At 47.1% G+C, this 17,502-nt stretch overlaps 1 protein-coding gene across 1 annotated transcript in view; it reads left to right on the plus strand.

Annotated features, from left to right (window-relative positions):
• LOC135377503 (sialidase-1-like) overlaps positions 1-9,668 on the plus strand; it is a 42,780-nt gene extending 33,112 nt beyond the window's left edge. The window contains exons 6-8 of the mRNA XM_064609968.1: positions 1,083-1,265; positions 6,415-6,634; positions 9,571-9,668. Of these exons, the coding sequence (XP_064466038.1) occupies positions 1,083-1,265; positions 6,415-6,634; positions 9,571-9,668 (501 nt within the window). The remainder of the gene's footprint in view (positions 1-1,082; positions 1,266-6,414; positions 6,635-9,570) is intronic.
• Positions 9,669-17,502: the final 7,834 nt, after the last annotated feature.

The following is a 17,502-nucleotide window of genomic DNA, read 5'->3' on the forward strand; positions in this document are numbered from 1 at the left end:
GCGTCAGTGCGACTGGTTCAGACATAACTTTGTTTACACCTCTCGTGTACTTAAGAATACGTGCAGCACGAGTGCAGCACTTTCCTTTTAAAAAGAATGCACCTGGTACATCTGGCCATCTGATCAGCGCATACTCGGACCAGATCCATCGCTAAAAAAACACGTGGCTCGCCGACACGAAAGTCCGTCGTTCCTCTTGCGCTCGAGAAGACACTTTGAGTTGCCTTTCGGTTTCAGCTCATTTGCTTTGCAAAATTTACCGATTTGTATCTCAAGGTACGTGCTCGTTTCAGTGCTCATTTAAAAAGGATAGTTGATTTAAATAATGACTAAATTAAATAATTCTCCCATCTCGCATTCCCAAAAAACATCTAATTAAAAAGTTAATTCGTCAATTTTTAAGTAATTACGAAATTTAGTTAATCGTCTTGTAGTTTCATACGCTTTCCGACAGGATGTTCGTCTGGCTGAAGAACTCACCTGCAAAAACAGCATCTGTGCAGATTTCATAGCCCTTTTAATAAAAGAACCTGTAACGGATAAAAATGAACACATTTGTATTGCAGTAAAATTGCGCAGTTATTTCGTTATTTAGGTTCGTATTTGCTCTGGGCCCCGATCTTGACCTTTCACACAGGGATCGTTATCGTTATAATTATAGTTCGCGTCCTCCAAAGCGGTTTGGTAGGCTAGTGCAGGAGCTCGTGGCGAATCACGGGCCGAAGTGATGCAGGTAACGCGCGTTATGGGACAACGACAAGGTGAAAATCGGGCTCCTGGTTGCCGTGCAAGGGCTGACACGCAGGGCTCGTGACTAGTACTAGTTGCTTTTTACTGTCGTCTCCCTTACGATGAACGGTGGCTATTTTTTTAATGAAAAATGTTACGCTTTACGGAATGCGAGATCATGAGTATCTGTCGTCAACCAGGCCAGATCACGTTATCGATATCGATAATGTATCAGCTTTTAACAACGTGCCATGAAGTAAGATATCCGCTCATTAAAATACATAGCTAAGAGAGAGGGGTTCTGTCATTGCTTTGGGTGATATCCATCCCATGAGTATATTTTGTACGTGCAGAAAAAGTTTGACCCACACAAGGGGCGTCTCATCGTGTGCGGTCACGGGACTATGAAAAAAAATGGCGTCTTCTGCATTTTGAGTGACGACCATGGAAATACCTGGAGAAACGGAGGCAACTTGAACGGAACTCCATATGGAAAGCCGAAAAAGGAGGGGGACTTTGTACCAGATGAGTGCCAGGTAAGACGGCATAGCAGTAAAAATCTAGCATCCCATTTCTCACATTTCCTGTCTGCGACACTGCCTTCTTCGTCGCGTCACTGGAGTGAAAGAATCGACGCCTGTGGTTATTCTAAAGAGACTGTAACATGAGTGGTAAACCTATTGAAACAGTATGTTTTTCTGAAACCTTGTAACTTGGATGCTTCAGATATGTTATAGCTCTGCTGCGTATTGGACATTGCTTTCCAAAGATTGCTGCGCCAAGTGAAATTTGCGGACTCCTAGACGAACCCCGAGGTGAACCGCGTGTCATCTATTAAGAAGGCAAGAAACTAGGAATGCCTGCTTGCAGGTGATGGCCAGCTATGCGCTTCGTCGTCGAAAGCGGTGTTCGCTCTCTTGTCTTCCACTCACGCCGGGAAAATGGGTAATGACAGACGTGCAGACGACGCGGAGAGAGAGAGAGAAAGGCCAACAATGGCGTACGTCACGTAGATGCGCAAGTTACGACAGGCTACACCAAACTGCTCAAGGGTTGTTGTTATTCTTCAAAACAGGTCTAATAGTAACTAGTAACCTGCCTCAATGCGTTGCACAGCAATTTCATATCACGTGGTACCTGTCCGCTAGTCAATCAATGAATCAATAATTCAGTGCAAAATCATCAAGCTTCGGAAAGCATTAATGTGAAAAATATGAAGAACTGAGACATAATGGTTCGCGTATGTCCTCAGAAAGCAAAGTTTTACCTGGTGCTTCATAAAAACATAGTGACATTTCACTTTACAGTCCTTTTAAATACAAATAAAGTTGTTGTTGTTTTAAAGGAGCACTGAATTAATGTTTTAAGAACACTGTTCTAAAGGAGCACTAAAGGATTGTGACGGCCGTCCGAGTCTGCTCTCTCCGACTGTTTTAAATGCGATAGCATTGATGAGCGAAACCCTCGAGCTTTCCTGAGGCGTAGTATGTCGCAGCGTAAGCCCTGCACTCATTTGCTGCTGCTTGGGGATCACGTGTTCAAGCGCGGCAACAAAACCGCCGTGAGAGCTCCCATAGCCAGCTCCCGTGGCTGCTAGTGGCTACAATGATGGCATTCCACGCCAAGAGAGGTGACCCGGGTTCGAATCCGGGCGGCGGCTGTGCTGTCGGGTAGATCGGCCCCCCGAAACATTATGTTAACCATCATTTTTCCCCCTCTCCCGTTTCCAGTTACGCGCTTCGACAAGAAACCGCCCAACCCTCCCAAAGTGATGGTCTGAATCCGCCCATGCTTGTGGTGCGTTTCCCATGCGAAGAGAGAAGACAACCAAAGTGCCGGTGCCGCCACCTACTCGAGAAATGATGAAACTATCCTAGCGATAAGATAGCCGTTCTCAAAGCAGCCAAAGTAGAACACGCCATAGCCGCTGCAGACGAGTGTGCGACGTATGCGTCATAGAGATAGCGGGAATGATGATTGGGGAAGGTACTGTCAACCTGCTTCGGGGTGGCGGCCCGGTGCACCCAGAGGAGGATGGAGAGGGAAGGGTGAAAGAAAGAGGGGGGATATGATGGTGGTACAGAAGAGGAAGTGGTGTGTAGTCCCTCTTGCTCTGCGAATCGGGTAGTCACGGAGAGCTACCCACCACTGAAAACACACAAGCATCGCTCAGTAGCTTTCATCAGGATGCTCTCTGTACCACGCTAACTGCCAGGATGATTCGCGAAGTTACCCTACCTATGCGTCGTAAAAGTGGACTATAAGGATGCCCAGCCCTCATCGTGCTGGTAGACATTACAGCGGGATCCTCTAAAGGCAAGATGAAGGTTGTGTTCTTTTGGTTGGCTCGAGCAACTCGATAGACGAGAGAGTCCACTCGTAGCGGGCGTAAATGCAGCGGCGTAGCCATCATCGCAGTGGCAGTGACTCCCGTTCTAAAATTCGAGGATTCAACGCTACAGGTGCTCGCGAGTGGGCTCCCAGCGACTCTGTTCTCGACGCGGGTCGCCAGAGTCGATGACCTACGATGACTCTCATAGTCACGACTCCGACTCCCGGGTCGCGCGAGTTGAATAAACGAATTTAACCCAAGAGATTCCTTCTGGCCAAACTCTTCAATAACTCTGCAAGCATCACCTTCGTACAAAACTTGAAGGAACACAACATGCCCATGATGGTCATGAGAGACTTCACTACGGACACACAGAAGCCCCAGAACATTTGGTTCGCGGAGTTCACGAAGGAATTCTACGATTTACATCTAGCCAATGACATATAAAATTCCCACAACTCGTGCGGGAAGTGTTATAAGTGCTATGTGTCTTCGTCAGGGGCATAGGCAAGGTAGTGGCTGCCAAGTACGTCTCTACCTCAGTTTCCACAGGCATCTACTGTCCATCGTCGGAGAATGCCCACAATGATCTGATAAATGCTATAGCATTTCAATGATCATCTACACAGCGATTTCTGCCGCAGTCTTTTTTTCTAAATTTGGTTACGCAGTGACAATACATGGCGCAGCGGAAATATTTTGCATGGTCACTCCTGATGGACAGCTTGACCTATAAGACAGGGTTTCGACCCATGTTAAATGTCACGACATTTCTCCTTTAAAAGAGCACAAATGTGAATCGTACGATTTCTCGAAACCTGGTTGAATTAATTAAGTGGCCTAAAAGGAGCGACAGTACACTCTTAAAAATGAACTTCACCACATAGCACGCTCCTAGCCAACCACCATCCCGAATGACACGTTCTCGCCTCTGATTTGTTGAAAACGGGAGGAGGAGCCTATTTTGTGCCGTGCATAATGACAAAAAATAGGCTCCTCCTCCCGTTTTCAACAAATCTAGGGCGAGAACGTTGTCATTCGGGGTGATGGTTGGCTAGGAGCGTGCTATGTGGTGAAGTTCATTTTTAAGAGTGTACGAAATATTTTCTCTGGAATGATGTCTCCGCTAGCGGCGTAGCTAACAGCCATGAGGGAGTCACCAAGTCGGCGTCCCCATCAAGTGCCGCTGTGTCACGGTGTGATTTCAGCCTCACTACTTCTCTTACAGACTCTATAGAGGATTTGTGAGGTTGCTAGAGAGAGTGCTGTTCAAAAGCCCTCTGACCGGATAGCGCTCCTTGGACATTACAGATTTTGCATGAACTCCGCCACAGAGACACGACGCGACTGTGGGACGTCGAAACCATCGAACCGAATCGGCGCCATAATGACGCATGTGGAATGTCCGCTCTGGCATCGAGTGGACGTAGGCAAACGCGAATTATCTGCCAAGATCGCTGCAACTACTCTTCCTTTTGTTTTTTGTGTGTTTCAGAACGTCAGCGCAATGCTAGCTACACGCTTTGCAGAAGCAGAACTTCACAGCATGCCACGCTTCTGTTTATACAGGCAAGCTATGACCTGCGACTGCGTTGCAGCAACCGTAGCGTCCGCGTTCTTCTAGGAGATGCTGCGCCATCGCAAAGAAACGCCTCGCCCTCCCGATCTACCGATTAAAGAGTTCTCTTCCGATTGCCCGAAAGGGCGACGTAGCAGTCTTATGCACGATGTGCGTATGAAAGTGCGCACCGCATTTGTTGCAAGGTAGGCAAAGATGTATGTAATCTAGCAACGCGTAGTGCTATTCACACAATGGAACTTTGTTGGCGCGCAACCACGTTGCCCAGCTATGCTGCCCCGTGTGAACGGGTAGCGCAACCGGATTGCCGCAGCTGCAGCGCGGATCACCCTACGAACGATACTGCTCGCAACCTTGAGGCGCAACGTGTCCATCACTTGGCTCTTCCTCCGAAGACTACCGCAATAGCTGGCTGCCGTGGTGTCACTTCTCAGACGTAAATTCGGCGGCTAAGCCGGCGCGAGTTACGAAGGCTGCGCTTACAGCATGAAGTCTTACCCGGCCCTTCTGTAAAATAACGTGTCCTTGAATACGTCCTTGCAAACCGTCAACCGTCTTTTCAGTTCTCGCTCTCGTGTGATTGGACGAAGGTGATGGCGGCGACATTTCCTGACGCCATCTCACGAGTTCGTTCAACACTACGATGCTGACCACGTGAAACATTGGCATATTTGTTACCGCGAGAACTTATTTGCACTGTGAAACGAATTCCTAGCTCTTAAACCCCCATGTCTCACATTTGCAAATATATTAGTAGCATTATACTCATAGCGTATCGAAAAAAAAAACGGACATGAATTTTAATGGGTAAGTTGTAGCGACCGATGGTCAACGGCGAAGTAACCTCGCTACGTCACCACGCGCATAAGCTCAGGAGCGGCTCCTATTTTATCGATGCAGTTCGGAGGTAAAGTCACGTTTTGAGAATCTCCCCAAGCACATCTGGCTTTCAGGTGGGTCAGGACTGGTGTGGAGCGACACTCTCTCCGGCTTCTACATTGGTACCCGGACACAGTATCGTGAACACTTCGGCCTTTCTACCGTCGACGCTCCCGATGGCGCACCACCTTCGATAGCATGCTGCCGAGCATCGAGTTCTGGAAGCCATAAGACGCCTTGTTTCATCGATGAATAACAAGACGACGGCACCCTACGATGCGACGAACCGACAGTCCACTACGACAATTCTCCTTCGAGAACACTTAGAGTTCTTCTCTCCCGCACCGGTATCGCTACCGTCGCTGTGCCAGTCTGTTAGTTCAACTAGCTTCAGAGGCACTACGATCCTCATCCTGGTGACCCTTTTCGAAGGCTTCACGCAATCCACCGAGGCTCGAGCGACTTCACGGCTCCATGAATGTCGTAGCACATGGACCAACCTTGTCCCTCTCGTGCCGGCTGCGACATCGCGCCTCACGCTCGCATATCTGTTACGGAACGTCGCGGCGCGATTTCCTACTGCTTGCCTGCGCTTCCACTTATGTTTACCTGTTCGTGTGGCATGAAATTGGCACCGGACTGGATGCGCATGCACGGAAGCGGTAGTCATGGTTTTCATTTTGAGATGCGACCTGTATTGTTGCGCCCCTGTCGCGTTCATGTAAATGCAGCCACAGACGTGTTTTATCCACTAGGAGAGGTGTTAGACTTTCCCTTGTTGGCATACACATCTACCTCTTGATCTCCAAAAACGATACACACAGACGCATATAGTACACTTCGTGAGAAGCGGCACCCTTCCCCTCCTAACGCTTTCCTCTCGATTCTCTTTCAGCCGTACGAGCTTCCCAATGGGACTGTGGTGATTAATGTACGGAATGAGCTCCGCCATCAGTGCCGCTGCCGGATTATCGTTCATTCAGACGATGGCTGTGAATCTATTCCCAAGGAAAACGTTCGCTTCGAAAGACGTTTGCCAGACCCGTCTGTGGCGGCTGGGGTTTTATACGACAACGGAATCACTTATTTTACCAACCCAGCCAGTCAATATCAGAGTAAGTGCTGTTTGATCTATTGATGTATATATACCAGCGACATGTTAGCTGCTTCAATGTTTCCCACTTGCCCCGCGTCCTCCTAATCGTGAACGTTCTCTCTGGAAACCCGCCCTCGTCACAAGCAGGCCGGCAACAAAGGAAGCTCTGTGTCTCGCGCAACGTAATCTTTCATAAAATGCACAGCTTGAGGGAACAGCCTTAGCAACCCTACTGGGGTTTCATAATTAACTTATTTAATTAATAAAAAATGTGTGGTTGGGGGGGGGGATATGTTTATTAGACAAAAAGGGAAAAAAAACGGGGAAAGGTCAGCCAAACGGGACGTCAGCTTGCTATTCCAGAAATAAGAAATAATAATAAATAAATAAAAAGAAAAGAGAATAATTAAAGAAAGAAAGAAAGAAAGAAGTAAGAAAAAGAAATAAATAAATAAAGAAAATTAAGAAAAAAGAAATAAAGAAAAGGAAAAAAAAGTAAGAAAAAGAAATAAATAAATAAATAAATAAAATTACGAAATAAGAAATAAAGAAAAAGAAAAAGAAGTAAGAAAAAACGAAAAACTACCAGATGATGAAAGAAGGATGAGGTAGATTAAAGACAAAGATGACAAAAAAGATGACTAACAAACGGTGAAGGAATGATGAGATGAATCACAGAAGATGACTTTAAAAAGAAAGCATGAGGTTAATGCGTTGAAGGTGAGAGTGGGGCACAGAAGAAGAATGAGATTTCACGACTGAGTTCACAGGCTGTTCATCAGACCTGAGTCTCTCAAGAAAGTCAGCACTGCTTTGGTCACAGACTGCTGTGTGTGATCTCGTACTGGGCCGAGCAGAGTGGCCAGAGAAAAGTCCGTGCACCGCAGCTCGAGTAGGCGTCGTCTCAGCGTGGCTCGAGAGGTGTCGAATCTGTGACAGTCGAGGAGAAGGTGTGGCACATCAGCTTCAACAGCGCAAGTGGGGCATTTGGGCGACTGGAGAAGACCCATTTTACAGAGGAGTAGAGGTGTCCTGGCGACATTAAGGCGTAGTCGGTGTAGAATGGACGCTTCTTGACGCGAGCAGTGGTGTGTGGCAACGAAATCCATCGACGGGTCGATAGATCGGAGATGGTCGTTCAGTCGGACAGCGTCCTCTTGAAACTGCCGAGTGCCGTTATAACGGAGTCGCTGTGTCTGTAACCGACACGATGAGGCTGAAAGTGGTAGAAGACAGTTACTGGAGGTGCCGTCCCCATGTGCCCGACGTGCTAAGGCGTCTGCGCGGGTGTTTCCGTGCAGGCCGGTGTGACTGGGTACCCATTGGAAACACAGGCTATGACCAAAGGATAGAAGTCGGTTGTATATTGCGACTATCATGGTATCTAGGCCGCCGATTGTTCTGGAACAATAATTTGCTAGAACTTCTAGCGCCACCTTACTGTCCGTGAACACAACCCAAGCGCCAGGCGGTGATACCGCTATGTGGTTCAACGCTGTCAGTATGGCGCTGTCTGTGTGGTTGGGTTAAATGAGAAAGTTGCAGAGTAGAGCCCCGTGATCTCTCGCTCGCAAAAAATGGAAACCGCAACCAGCTTATATGGGGCGCTACGACTGATGGAAAAATGGAAAATATCCGCACGTCCGGCGAAGTTTTGTTTTAGGCACAGCCGCTATATCTCCTCAGCGCCGTGTTCAATCCCCGTCAATGCATTCCCTCTGTTCGGGGATGCGTGATGTACCCCCCTGTGTAATGCAATGAATCAAAAGTAAACCTTCTCTTCGTTGTCGTTCCCAGAACTTCCAATGTATAAAGTAGAGCAGGGGTGCTAGACTCGTCAAAGCAGAACTAAGTTCAAAAGACGACGTCACGCGGGGAGGAGTTTTGAACTTCCGAAGTTCAAGTAAAGTGTTTCCATTTCCCGGGATGTGAAGTTGGGTCTACGTCAGTGCCTGATCCATATCAGTGTGTGCGCGACCCACCCACTGGCACGAGCGTGATAGAATGAACAACGAGAAAGCGCACCGGGCTTGTGTCCGCTCCGGTGAACAGTGAAATGCAGAGCAATCCTTGAAAGACTTAAGGTCAAATCATACATTGTCAAATATGTTTGGGCTGTGCGAACATTAGAATGATCTCGAGGCCATAACTGTTCCGAATCGAATACGGAATTATATGTTCAATTTTGATTCGAATGAATATTTCTTCCAAACTGAATACATGCAGCAACAGCATGAGGAACAGTAACAGAACTCGAAGCGTGATCCTATGGTATCACAAAACACCCGCGCTACTAGGTAATAAGGAAACGGAAAACTGATGTACGATTCACGGAAATTGGCGGCCGTGCAGTCGTCGCCAAGTTATGCAAATGCAAAAAGAAAAAAAGTCGGAAAGACGAAGCACCCGGTGACACGGCTTTTCTTGTAACCTCCTCACTGTTGCTTCAGATAGCTGCGTCGTTTCAACCTTGATGCCGCTATTAGCAGAAGCATGGAAGAGGGAACTGAAGGGGAGACTCATCGTTTCTTTCGACAGTATTCTACATTACGTGACGGAATTATTAACGCGGTCGAGATTTTGCGCACAGAAAATTTTCACCAGCTATGTTTATTGTAGTAAGGTAATGTGTTTTGTGTCGAAAGTGGTTCAGAAAATGAAATACCCTTTCTGTTCCGGACAAGAAAATACACCGAGAAAGACAACAAGAAACAAACGAAAAAAAAAGTTGCGCTGACTTGGCACATTTCAGAGATCTATTCAGAATATTTCTCGCGACTGAAAATCGATCAAGTGCGCGCAAGTCACACCAAAAGTCCACGCCAGCGACTCCAGCTCGTGCGCTCCAACAGGAACACGGCAAACAGAGCTCCCATCACACTGAGACGCAAGCGAATGTCAATCTTGAGATGCTCGTGCCATTGATCATTCTTGCTCTGCGCTCAATCTTGAAAGCGATACCTGGAGCATCTAAACTTCCGGAGGTGCAAGCTCTGCTCTCTCTGGAGCCGATGCTGAACAAGCGTACCACACTGACCAGTAATGACCGATAGGTACAAACATACTACTGTATTCCAGTGGAATATCAATGGCATGCGAACTAAATTAGGCGACTTTCGCAATTTTGTGTATAGGCACAATTTCCCTGTGTTGGCTATCAGCGAGCATCGAATGGATCCTTCTTTCCGGCTTTCAAACAACGTTACGTACGTCTCTGCCTCGACGACGGGGTCCAGCCGGGCTATGTTGTGTGTTAGAAAGGACATTCCTAGCAGCCTTTTGTGCACCTGTAGCGATGGGGACTTCGAGTTTGTTGTCTGCAGTGTTCTCCTCCGCACACGAAGGATTGCTGTGGCTAGTGTATACATCGCCCCTTCTGTTCGCATCCCGGAAGATGCTATGAGGGAGTTCTTCCAGCGACTTCCTTCCTGTTTTATCATATGTGGCGACTTCAACGCCCATGGCAACAGCTGGGGAAGTCAACATGCCGATTCAAGGGGGCGACTGATTCAACAATGTATTGAAGACTGCAGCGCTGTGGTGTTAAATGACGGCTCACCGACATATTTCCGGGGCCCCTCTTATTCAAGCTGCCTGGATATTACAGTCTGCTCTCCCGATCTAGTTTCTCGCATGCACTGGAGGACGAATTTAGATACACTAGGAAGCGATCACATACCTATACTCATCTCTTACTCCCCAATGGTTGCCGGATCACGACAAGAAAGAGTCACAGACTGGAACGTATTCGAACGCAGGACAGAGGAACTTCTACAGAATGTCACCACTTTTGACGAATTCAACGAGGCGCTGTCATCTAGTATTGCAGCTGCAACAAAAAAGATATCGTGCCCGATCAAATATCGCAGCGTAGATGCCGAGTTCGAAAGGTTGCGGACAATGCGTCGTCGGGCGGAAAGAAGACTGCGAAGATCGGGTTGCATTGCGGATTATCACGAGCTTTGCAGGCTACGATCACTAATTCGCACTCATCTTCAACGTCTAGCCAAGCAGAGATGGAGAGCACTCTGTTCTACATTATCTCCATACACACCTACGGGACATGTCTGGCGGATCATCAAGGGCCTAAGCTCCCCGGTTGAACAAGTTAAGCCGTTTGGAGCACTAGCCGTTCATCAGGGCACGACCGAAAAATCTGTTGGGGAAGACTTTTGTAGGCTTTTATTAGGCCCTCAGATGCGTCATGCACAGCATCCCACAGGGACTCCGCACAAGCCGCGTATAGGGCGGTTGATTTTACACAGCCAGCTGAAGACCCATATATGGACAGTGACATCACTATACAGGAATTGGAGGCTGCCATCCACCTGTCCACGAAGCGGTCAGCTCCAGGGCCCCATGGGGTCTCATACAAAGCTATAGCCTCCTTGGGACCGACGTCGCGCACTTTACTTTTGAATTTGATCAACGACTCTTGGAGACGCGGCTTTGTCCCTCGTCACGGAAGACGTCGCAAGTTGTGCCAGTCCTGAAGCCTGGAAAATCACCTAAGAGAGTTGACGTCATTTCGGCCCATCAGTCTTACAAGCTGCTTGTGTAAGACCATGGAAAGGATTATCCTACGCCGAATAGAGTGGTTCTTAGAGTTCCGGCGTCTGCTACCTCCCGAAATGGCATGTTTCAGAAAGGCTCGGACCTCGATAGACTGCATCACAAACTTGGCCACTCACATTGAAGAAGCTAGATTTCGGGGTGAGCTTACAGCAGCTGTTTTCTTGGACATAAAGAGAGCATATGATACGACGAGCTACAACCATGTCCTTTGCGACCTATACAATTTCAACGTCACTGGCCGGGCTCTTCGCTGGATTGCTCCTTTTCTTAATGGTCGGTCTGTTTTCGTGAGAACAGCAAAAGACGACACGAGTTTACATACATTGTCAGCAGGGGTACCACAGGGGAGCGTACTCAGTCCTTTACTTTTCAATGCTGTCATGGCTGCCCTGCCTCGTCTCTTGCCCAAAGGGGTATTTGTTAGTCTCTACGCAGATGACATCTGCATATGGTCATCGGAAAAGCAGTGGCCTGCTTTACAGCGTCGCCTTCAGACTTCACTTGATCGCGTAGTGCACTTCCTCCTGGAGAGAGGCATGGACCTGTCTTCAGAAAAGACTGTAATGCTGCCTTTTACGCGTCGCCATCTTAAAAGATTTCAGCTACAAATTGGTCATCACCAGGTACGTCGTGTACCACATCACCGGTTTCTCGGCGTTACTCTCGACCGGAGTTTGTCATGGGTAGCGGAGGTGCGCTGTCTAAAAGCAACAGCTGAGAGTCGTCTTAATGTTCTTCGTTACTTATGCGGTTCCCGGTGGGGCACATCTCCTCGGGCAATGCTCAGCGTTCACCGATCTCTTATAAGTCAGATGGTTGCGCATCACATTCCCTTGCTACACAACCTCCCTGTTACCACAGAGAAGATGTTAGAGTCTATCCTAGCAAAGGGCGTCTGGCCTTCCTCGAGCAACGTCAAACGTTTTAGCCATGGCAGAAGCACGCGAACCACCTGTATCAGCTCTCAGGATGCAAGAAACGTTCCGCCACTACACTCTTAGAAATGAGCTTCACCACATAGCACGCTCCTAGCCAACCATCACCCCGAATGACAACGTCCTCGCCCCAGATTTGCTGAAAACGGGAGGAGGAGCCTATTTTGTGCCATTATGCACGGCACAAAATAGGCTCCTCCTCCCGTTTTCAACAAATCTAAGGCGAGAACGTTGTCATTCGGGGTGATGGTTGGCTAGGAGCGTGCTATGTGGTGAAGTTCATTTTTAAGAGTGTACGTGCGGTTGGCAACGCGTCACCATCGCCATCCTCAGCTTCGAGCCATTATGAGTCGTCACCACTCTTCTTTTACCCAAGCTATCCAGACACAACGTGGTCTTATTCCGAAACACAAGCCACACGCATTACCAGATATCCCAACATGGGTCCTGCAGCCTCCTGACGTAAGAATTAGTGTGCCTGGACTCCCGGGAAAGAAGGATATACCAACGCATGTTCTTCGTCAGTTCAGTCTTGAGCTACTAAACAGCTCCGCAGGCAGGATGCAGATTTTCACGGATGCCTCTACGACATCATCCGGCTCCTCGTGTGCATTTGTTATCCCGGAGGCGAATATCGAGAGAGCGGTGCGGCTGTCTCACGTCACCTCTGCAACGGCCGCTGAACTTTATGGAGTCCTCTTGGCAATAAGTTTCATCAACTCACAATCTTCAGTTGCTCGCTGGACCATCTATAGCGACTCAAAATGTGCGTTGCAGACCCTGGCTACCATGTTTACTACGGGATCTCTGGCGACAGCAGCGCAAGATGTCTTACACGCACACCATGCAGCAGTTTTAAAAGGTCATGACATCCAAATGCAGTGGATCCCTAGCCACTGTGGCATTGCAGGTAACGAGGCTGTGGACGCTGCTGCACGCCTGCTCTTCAACTAAGGCGCGCCCAGGTGATGCCCATTTATTTCACCAGGGGTGACGCGGGGCGAATGCTGAACGAGTTCAAACAACGAATGTGCAACACCTCCTGGTTAACAGGATCGGCTCGGGATTCGCTTCTGTACAAGGTCGACCCAGGGTTACGCTTTCGAGTACCACCTTCCTTTACGCGACAAACGACAACTGTCCTGCATAGGCTACGGCTCAGTGTACCGTACAGCGCACGTCTCCTCTTCAAAATCGGAAAGCGAGACTCTCCGAACTGTAGTGAGTGTGGCGTTGTAGAGGATGTAGAACACATCCTTCTCAGGTGTCAGAAATACGTCGATGCCCGAAGGACATTAGAGACAAGCCTCTCTCGTGTGGACTCCCGAGCCTTCGACATCACGAAACTGTTAGGTCCTCCTTCGTCCGACAAGGCGCTAAGCGCACTTGAAGGCTTTTTGCATGCAACCGGGCTTATGGACATCCTATGACACGGTGAATGTGTGATGTGTCCTGTGTGCCCCCGGCGATTCCGCCACTTTACTCTCACTTGGGCCCAGCTCTTGAACTTGTGACCTACATGTTGAACTCCATTATCATCTCTGTTCGTCTCTGGACATCATCCCTTTGTGTTTTTATCATCTCATCATCGGTTTGAACTTTCTGTATTAAGTGTACTGGGGTAGCCAGTTTGACTTCGTCGAAACTAACATCCCCATTTTTTTCTTTATTCACATCACATCACACCAAAAGTTTGTCGATGGCAAGCGCCAGTGACACCCCGAAGTAGAATTTTAAGCCTCTGTTTTGTGCCATATTGCATGACACACCCGCTGTATCGGCATGTGTGTTATACGTGTATTCGGGATCAGTGAACACAACAACGCTTCGGTTGAAAACTATTTGTTTCCTATTTTCTTTTTCTATGTATCTGCTGGCTTCTTTTTCAAAATGACCCTGTTTAAATTTGAGCACATAAAAACAGACTAGTGCCCTCACTGCGATGACGCAACCACTTCATGGTAAATGCGACGGAAAAGTCGCGTGTCCGAAAAGCCCTGGGTCCGTGCGCTTGCAAGCGCTGATTTCGAGATGCTGCTCCACTGCATAGAAGAGCACCGACGCTTTCCAACGCCCTCCACATGCAGTGTTCATGCCTCTGTTGTGTGCATTTTATATTTAGGATGCATCTCTCAATCAGAAGGAAAGCTGTTGTCCTCCTCCGCTTCTCAATGGAAAATCTCATTTTTGTACAACAAGAAAACCACGTGAAAACAAGAGGACATCACGGAAGCTGCGGCCATGGGAGGTTCAGTGTCATACGTGGAGAACACAACAATCTTGTGCGCAGTGATATCATTATCCGTGATGAGAAGCGCATCTTGCGTGAATCCTAGAATCTCCTAATCCTCCGTGAATCCTAGAATCTCAGAACAGAACTTCACCGCATAGCACGTTATCCGCAAACCATTGACACGAATGATACACTCTTAGAAATGAACTTCACCACATAGCACGCTCCTAGCCAACCATTATCTCGAATGATATCGTTATCTGCCCTGATTTGTTGAAAACGGGGGGCGTACGCCTTTTTTGTGACAATTATGAACAGCATAAGTGTCACAGAAAAGGCGTACGCCTCCCGTTTTCAACAAATCAGGGCAGATAACGATATCATTCGAGATGATGGTTGGCTAGCAGCGTGCTATGCGGTGAAGTTCATTTTTAAGAGTGTAGGATTACCCCTTCTGATTCGAAGAGCGAGGGGGCGTATAGCAATTTGGATATATAATAATTGCTATAAAAAAGCCTATGTCCCCTTCCTCTTCAAATCGGAAGCGATAAGCATATCATTCGTGTCTGTAGTCGGCGCACAACATGCTATGCAGTGAAGCTCTGTTCTGAGAGTGAAGGCTCTGCGCAGATGGTCACACAGCGAACGAACAGCGTTCTTCGATAGTCGGTAACACTGGCAAAAATCCTCGTTTGGCATTTCCAACGACACCCATGATAAGTGAGTAGTCAGAGGCGCACTAGTAAAGGCGCAGAAATAAAAGCGTCCGCAACTCTTTCTAACAAACTTCGAAGTTCGCCACTATCTTTCCTTGAACTTTTCTCGGTGGAAAAAAATGTTGCGCAACGTCATTTTGACGTCACGGAACTTCTGCCAAATGCTGCATTTTCTCTTTCCCTGAACTTTGGTTTGATTGACAGCACGAGCCGTCACGTGGGCCAGGCAAACTGTCTAACGCCTGTCTTTCCTCGTATCTCCCGAATTGTTTACATTGGTGAAATCTGCAAAGACACCATCCCCCCGGGCAACCAAAAAGTCATTTTGACGTCATGAAAATATTTCAAAGTGCGCGCGTCCTTGACCTGAGGTTTGATTGACAGTCAGGAGCGCTCACGTGGGCCATAGAAAGCATCCAATGATTGCTCTCCCTCCCATTTCTTGAACTTTCTTCGTGTTTCAAGATACGACGAGTCTAGCACCCCAAGACAACGAATAGAAAGAAGCGCTATAGCGACATCTTTGTTGGCAGCTCAAAGTGGGGGTGCACCACACCAGTTGAGGAACGGCCAGCCATCAAGCTGAGAATGTGGGATATGTGGAGGGAGAGAAGAAAAAGCGGCCGCGTGTAGAAGTGAACTCCTCTGGACGTACGCAGTTTTTTGTGGTTTTGTTCGGTGCGGTTACTATCCTTGCGTATTGAAATAACCGATCAATTTCAATAATTAAGGAATTTAGTTACTTAATTGTGAAACTACATTAACGGTTGCACCAACTCGTCAAACAATACTACGTTTAAGTAGGACAAGTTTTTAAGAAAAATTATCCATGAAAATTTTGGCCCACTTCTTTTGGCACACCCTCTATAAAATTCGGCGATGGATATTTCAACGCGCGTGCGCATGTCCGGATTTAAGAAAAATGGAATAGCTTTCAACGAGAATTGTCTCCAATTCTGTTAGTTAACCAATTCGATGTAATCAGCATGTATTTACACGCTCTCATCGAGAGGGTGTCTGCAAGGCCGTATACACTTTTGTAGGAAAATACATCTATGCTGCTCTCATAGCTTCTTTATAAACAACCTGTACAGAATGAAAAAAAAAAAGAACACCCGGTATATTCATATCATTGCTACTGTGCCATCCTATTCATAGTTGTCCGCACAAAAGATTGAAAGACGCGGTTCAATTGCACATAAATAATTTAGACAGAACAAAATTTATTTGAGAAGCATGGTATTAATAATAGCATGATGTTGACCAATATTTGTCCGCAACACCGAGGTTGTAAATCGAACGTGGTTCAACTCTATTCATAGAATTATACCCCTGTCACACGGGCAGTCTTCAATGATAATTGAAACCAATCGTCATTGAAAATGCGTGTAGCGCCACCTTGCGTGTAACGTGTCAACCTGTCGAGGAACATTGAATCCAATACTCTTTGGGAAGTTGACACGTCACATGCTTGGTGTCACTACACGCATTTTCAATGGTCATTGCTTTCAATGATCATTGAAGACTGCCCGTGTGACAGGGGTATTAGTCGTGTTGGGTTTTACCACTATGTTAATGTATGTTTCACATGTTCTACATTATGTGCTTCGCCGCCCCTGTTTATATGTTTACTGCCCTTAGCCATTACTCGTACTTTTCACTTCTAGGGCTCAACCTAACTTTGCGTTGGACTTCTGGACCCTCATGGGGGAGGAACAAACTCCAGATCTGGCCAAAGTCCAGCGGTTATTCGTGTTTGACAACTATTCCTCATGACCAAGATGACCTCTATATGATCTACGAGAAGGGAACAAAAATTTATACAGAGGAAATTTCCTTTGTGAAAATAAGACTGCATAAGTCAGATGGCTGCCGTTCTTAGAAGAACTATACTGCTGATTATTGGAATATTTATCTCCAACAGCTCCTGGTTTTCATGTTACGGAGCAGTTGTGCATCAAGCAAGAATGATATTCTGCCACGAGTATTTTACATTCCTTTGACTATTTTAATAAGATGATTCACCAGATGCGTCGTTTGTAGTGTTGAAGAGAGTGAAGGTCCTGATCCACTATGGCTTCATGGGTCGAGAGCTGTAAAAATTCGCCAACAATATCCTAACTGTGGCATACCTTTCTGTGTTAGCCGGGAGGAGCCTGAAATAAACTGTACCTTCATTAAAGTGGTTACGAGTGTTATTCAGTAGATGCATACAATGATTATTTCATGAAAATAGTAACTTTTGAATGGTTATTCCAATGCGACATCCTGTATAACAAAGCAAAACATTTGCAGCAGTCTATGAAACATGTTGCCTGTTCGTTGCATCTAGCTCGGTTTCCCTCCTATAAGGAAGGGGGTATCTATCTCCACTTCTTTTGGCAGCAAACATTTAATGAAATTCATTTCAATAATGAAATTAAAATTT

The sequence above is a fragment of the Ornithodoros turicata genome, chromosome 1 (assembly GCF_037126465.1).
Source record: "Ornithodoros turicata isolate Travis chromosome 1, ASM3712646v1, whole genome shotgun sequence".
Lineage (NCBI taxonomy): Eukaryota > Metazoa > Arthropoda > Arachnida > Ixodida > Argasidae > Ornithodoros > Ornithodoros turicata.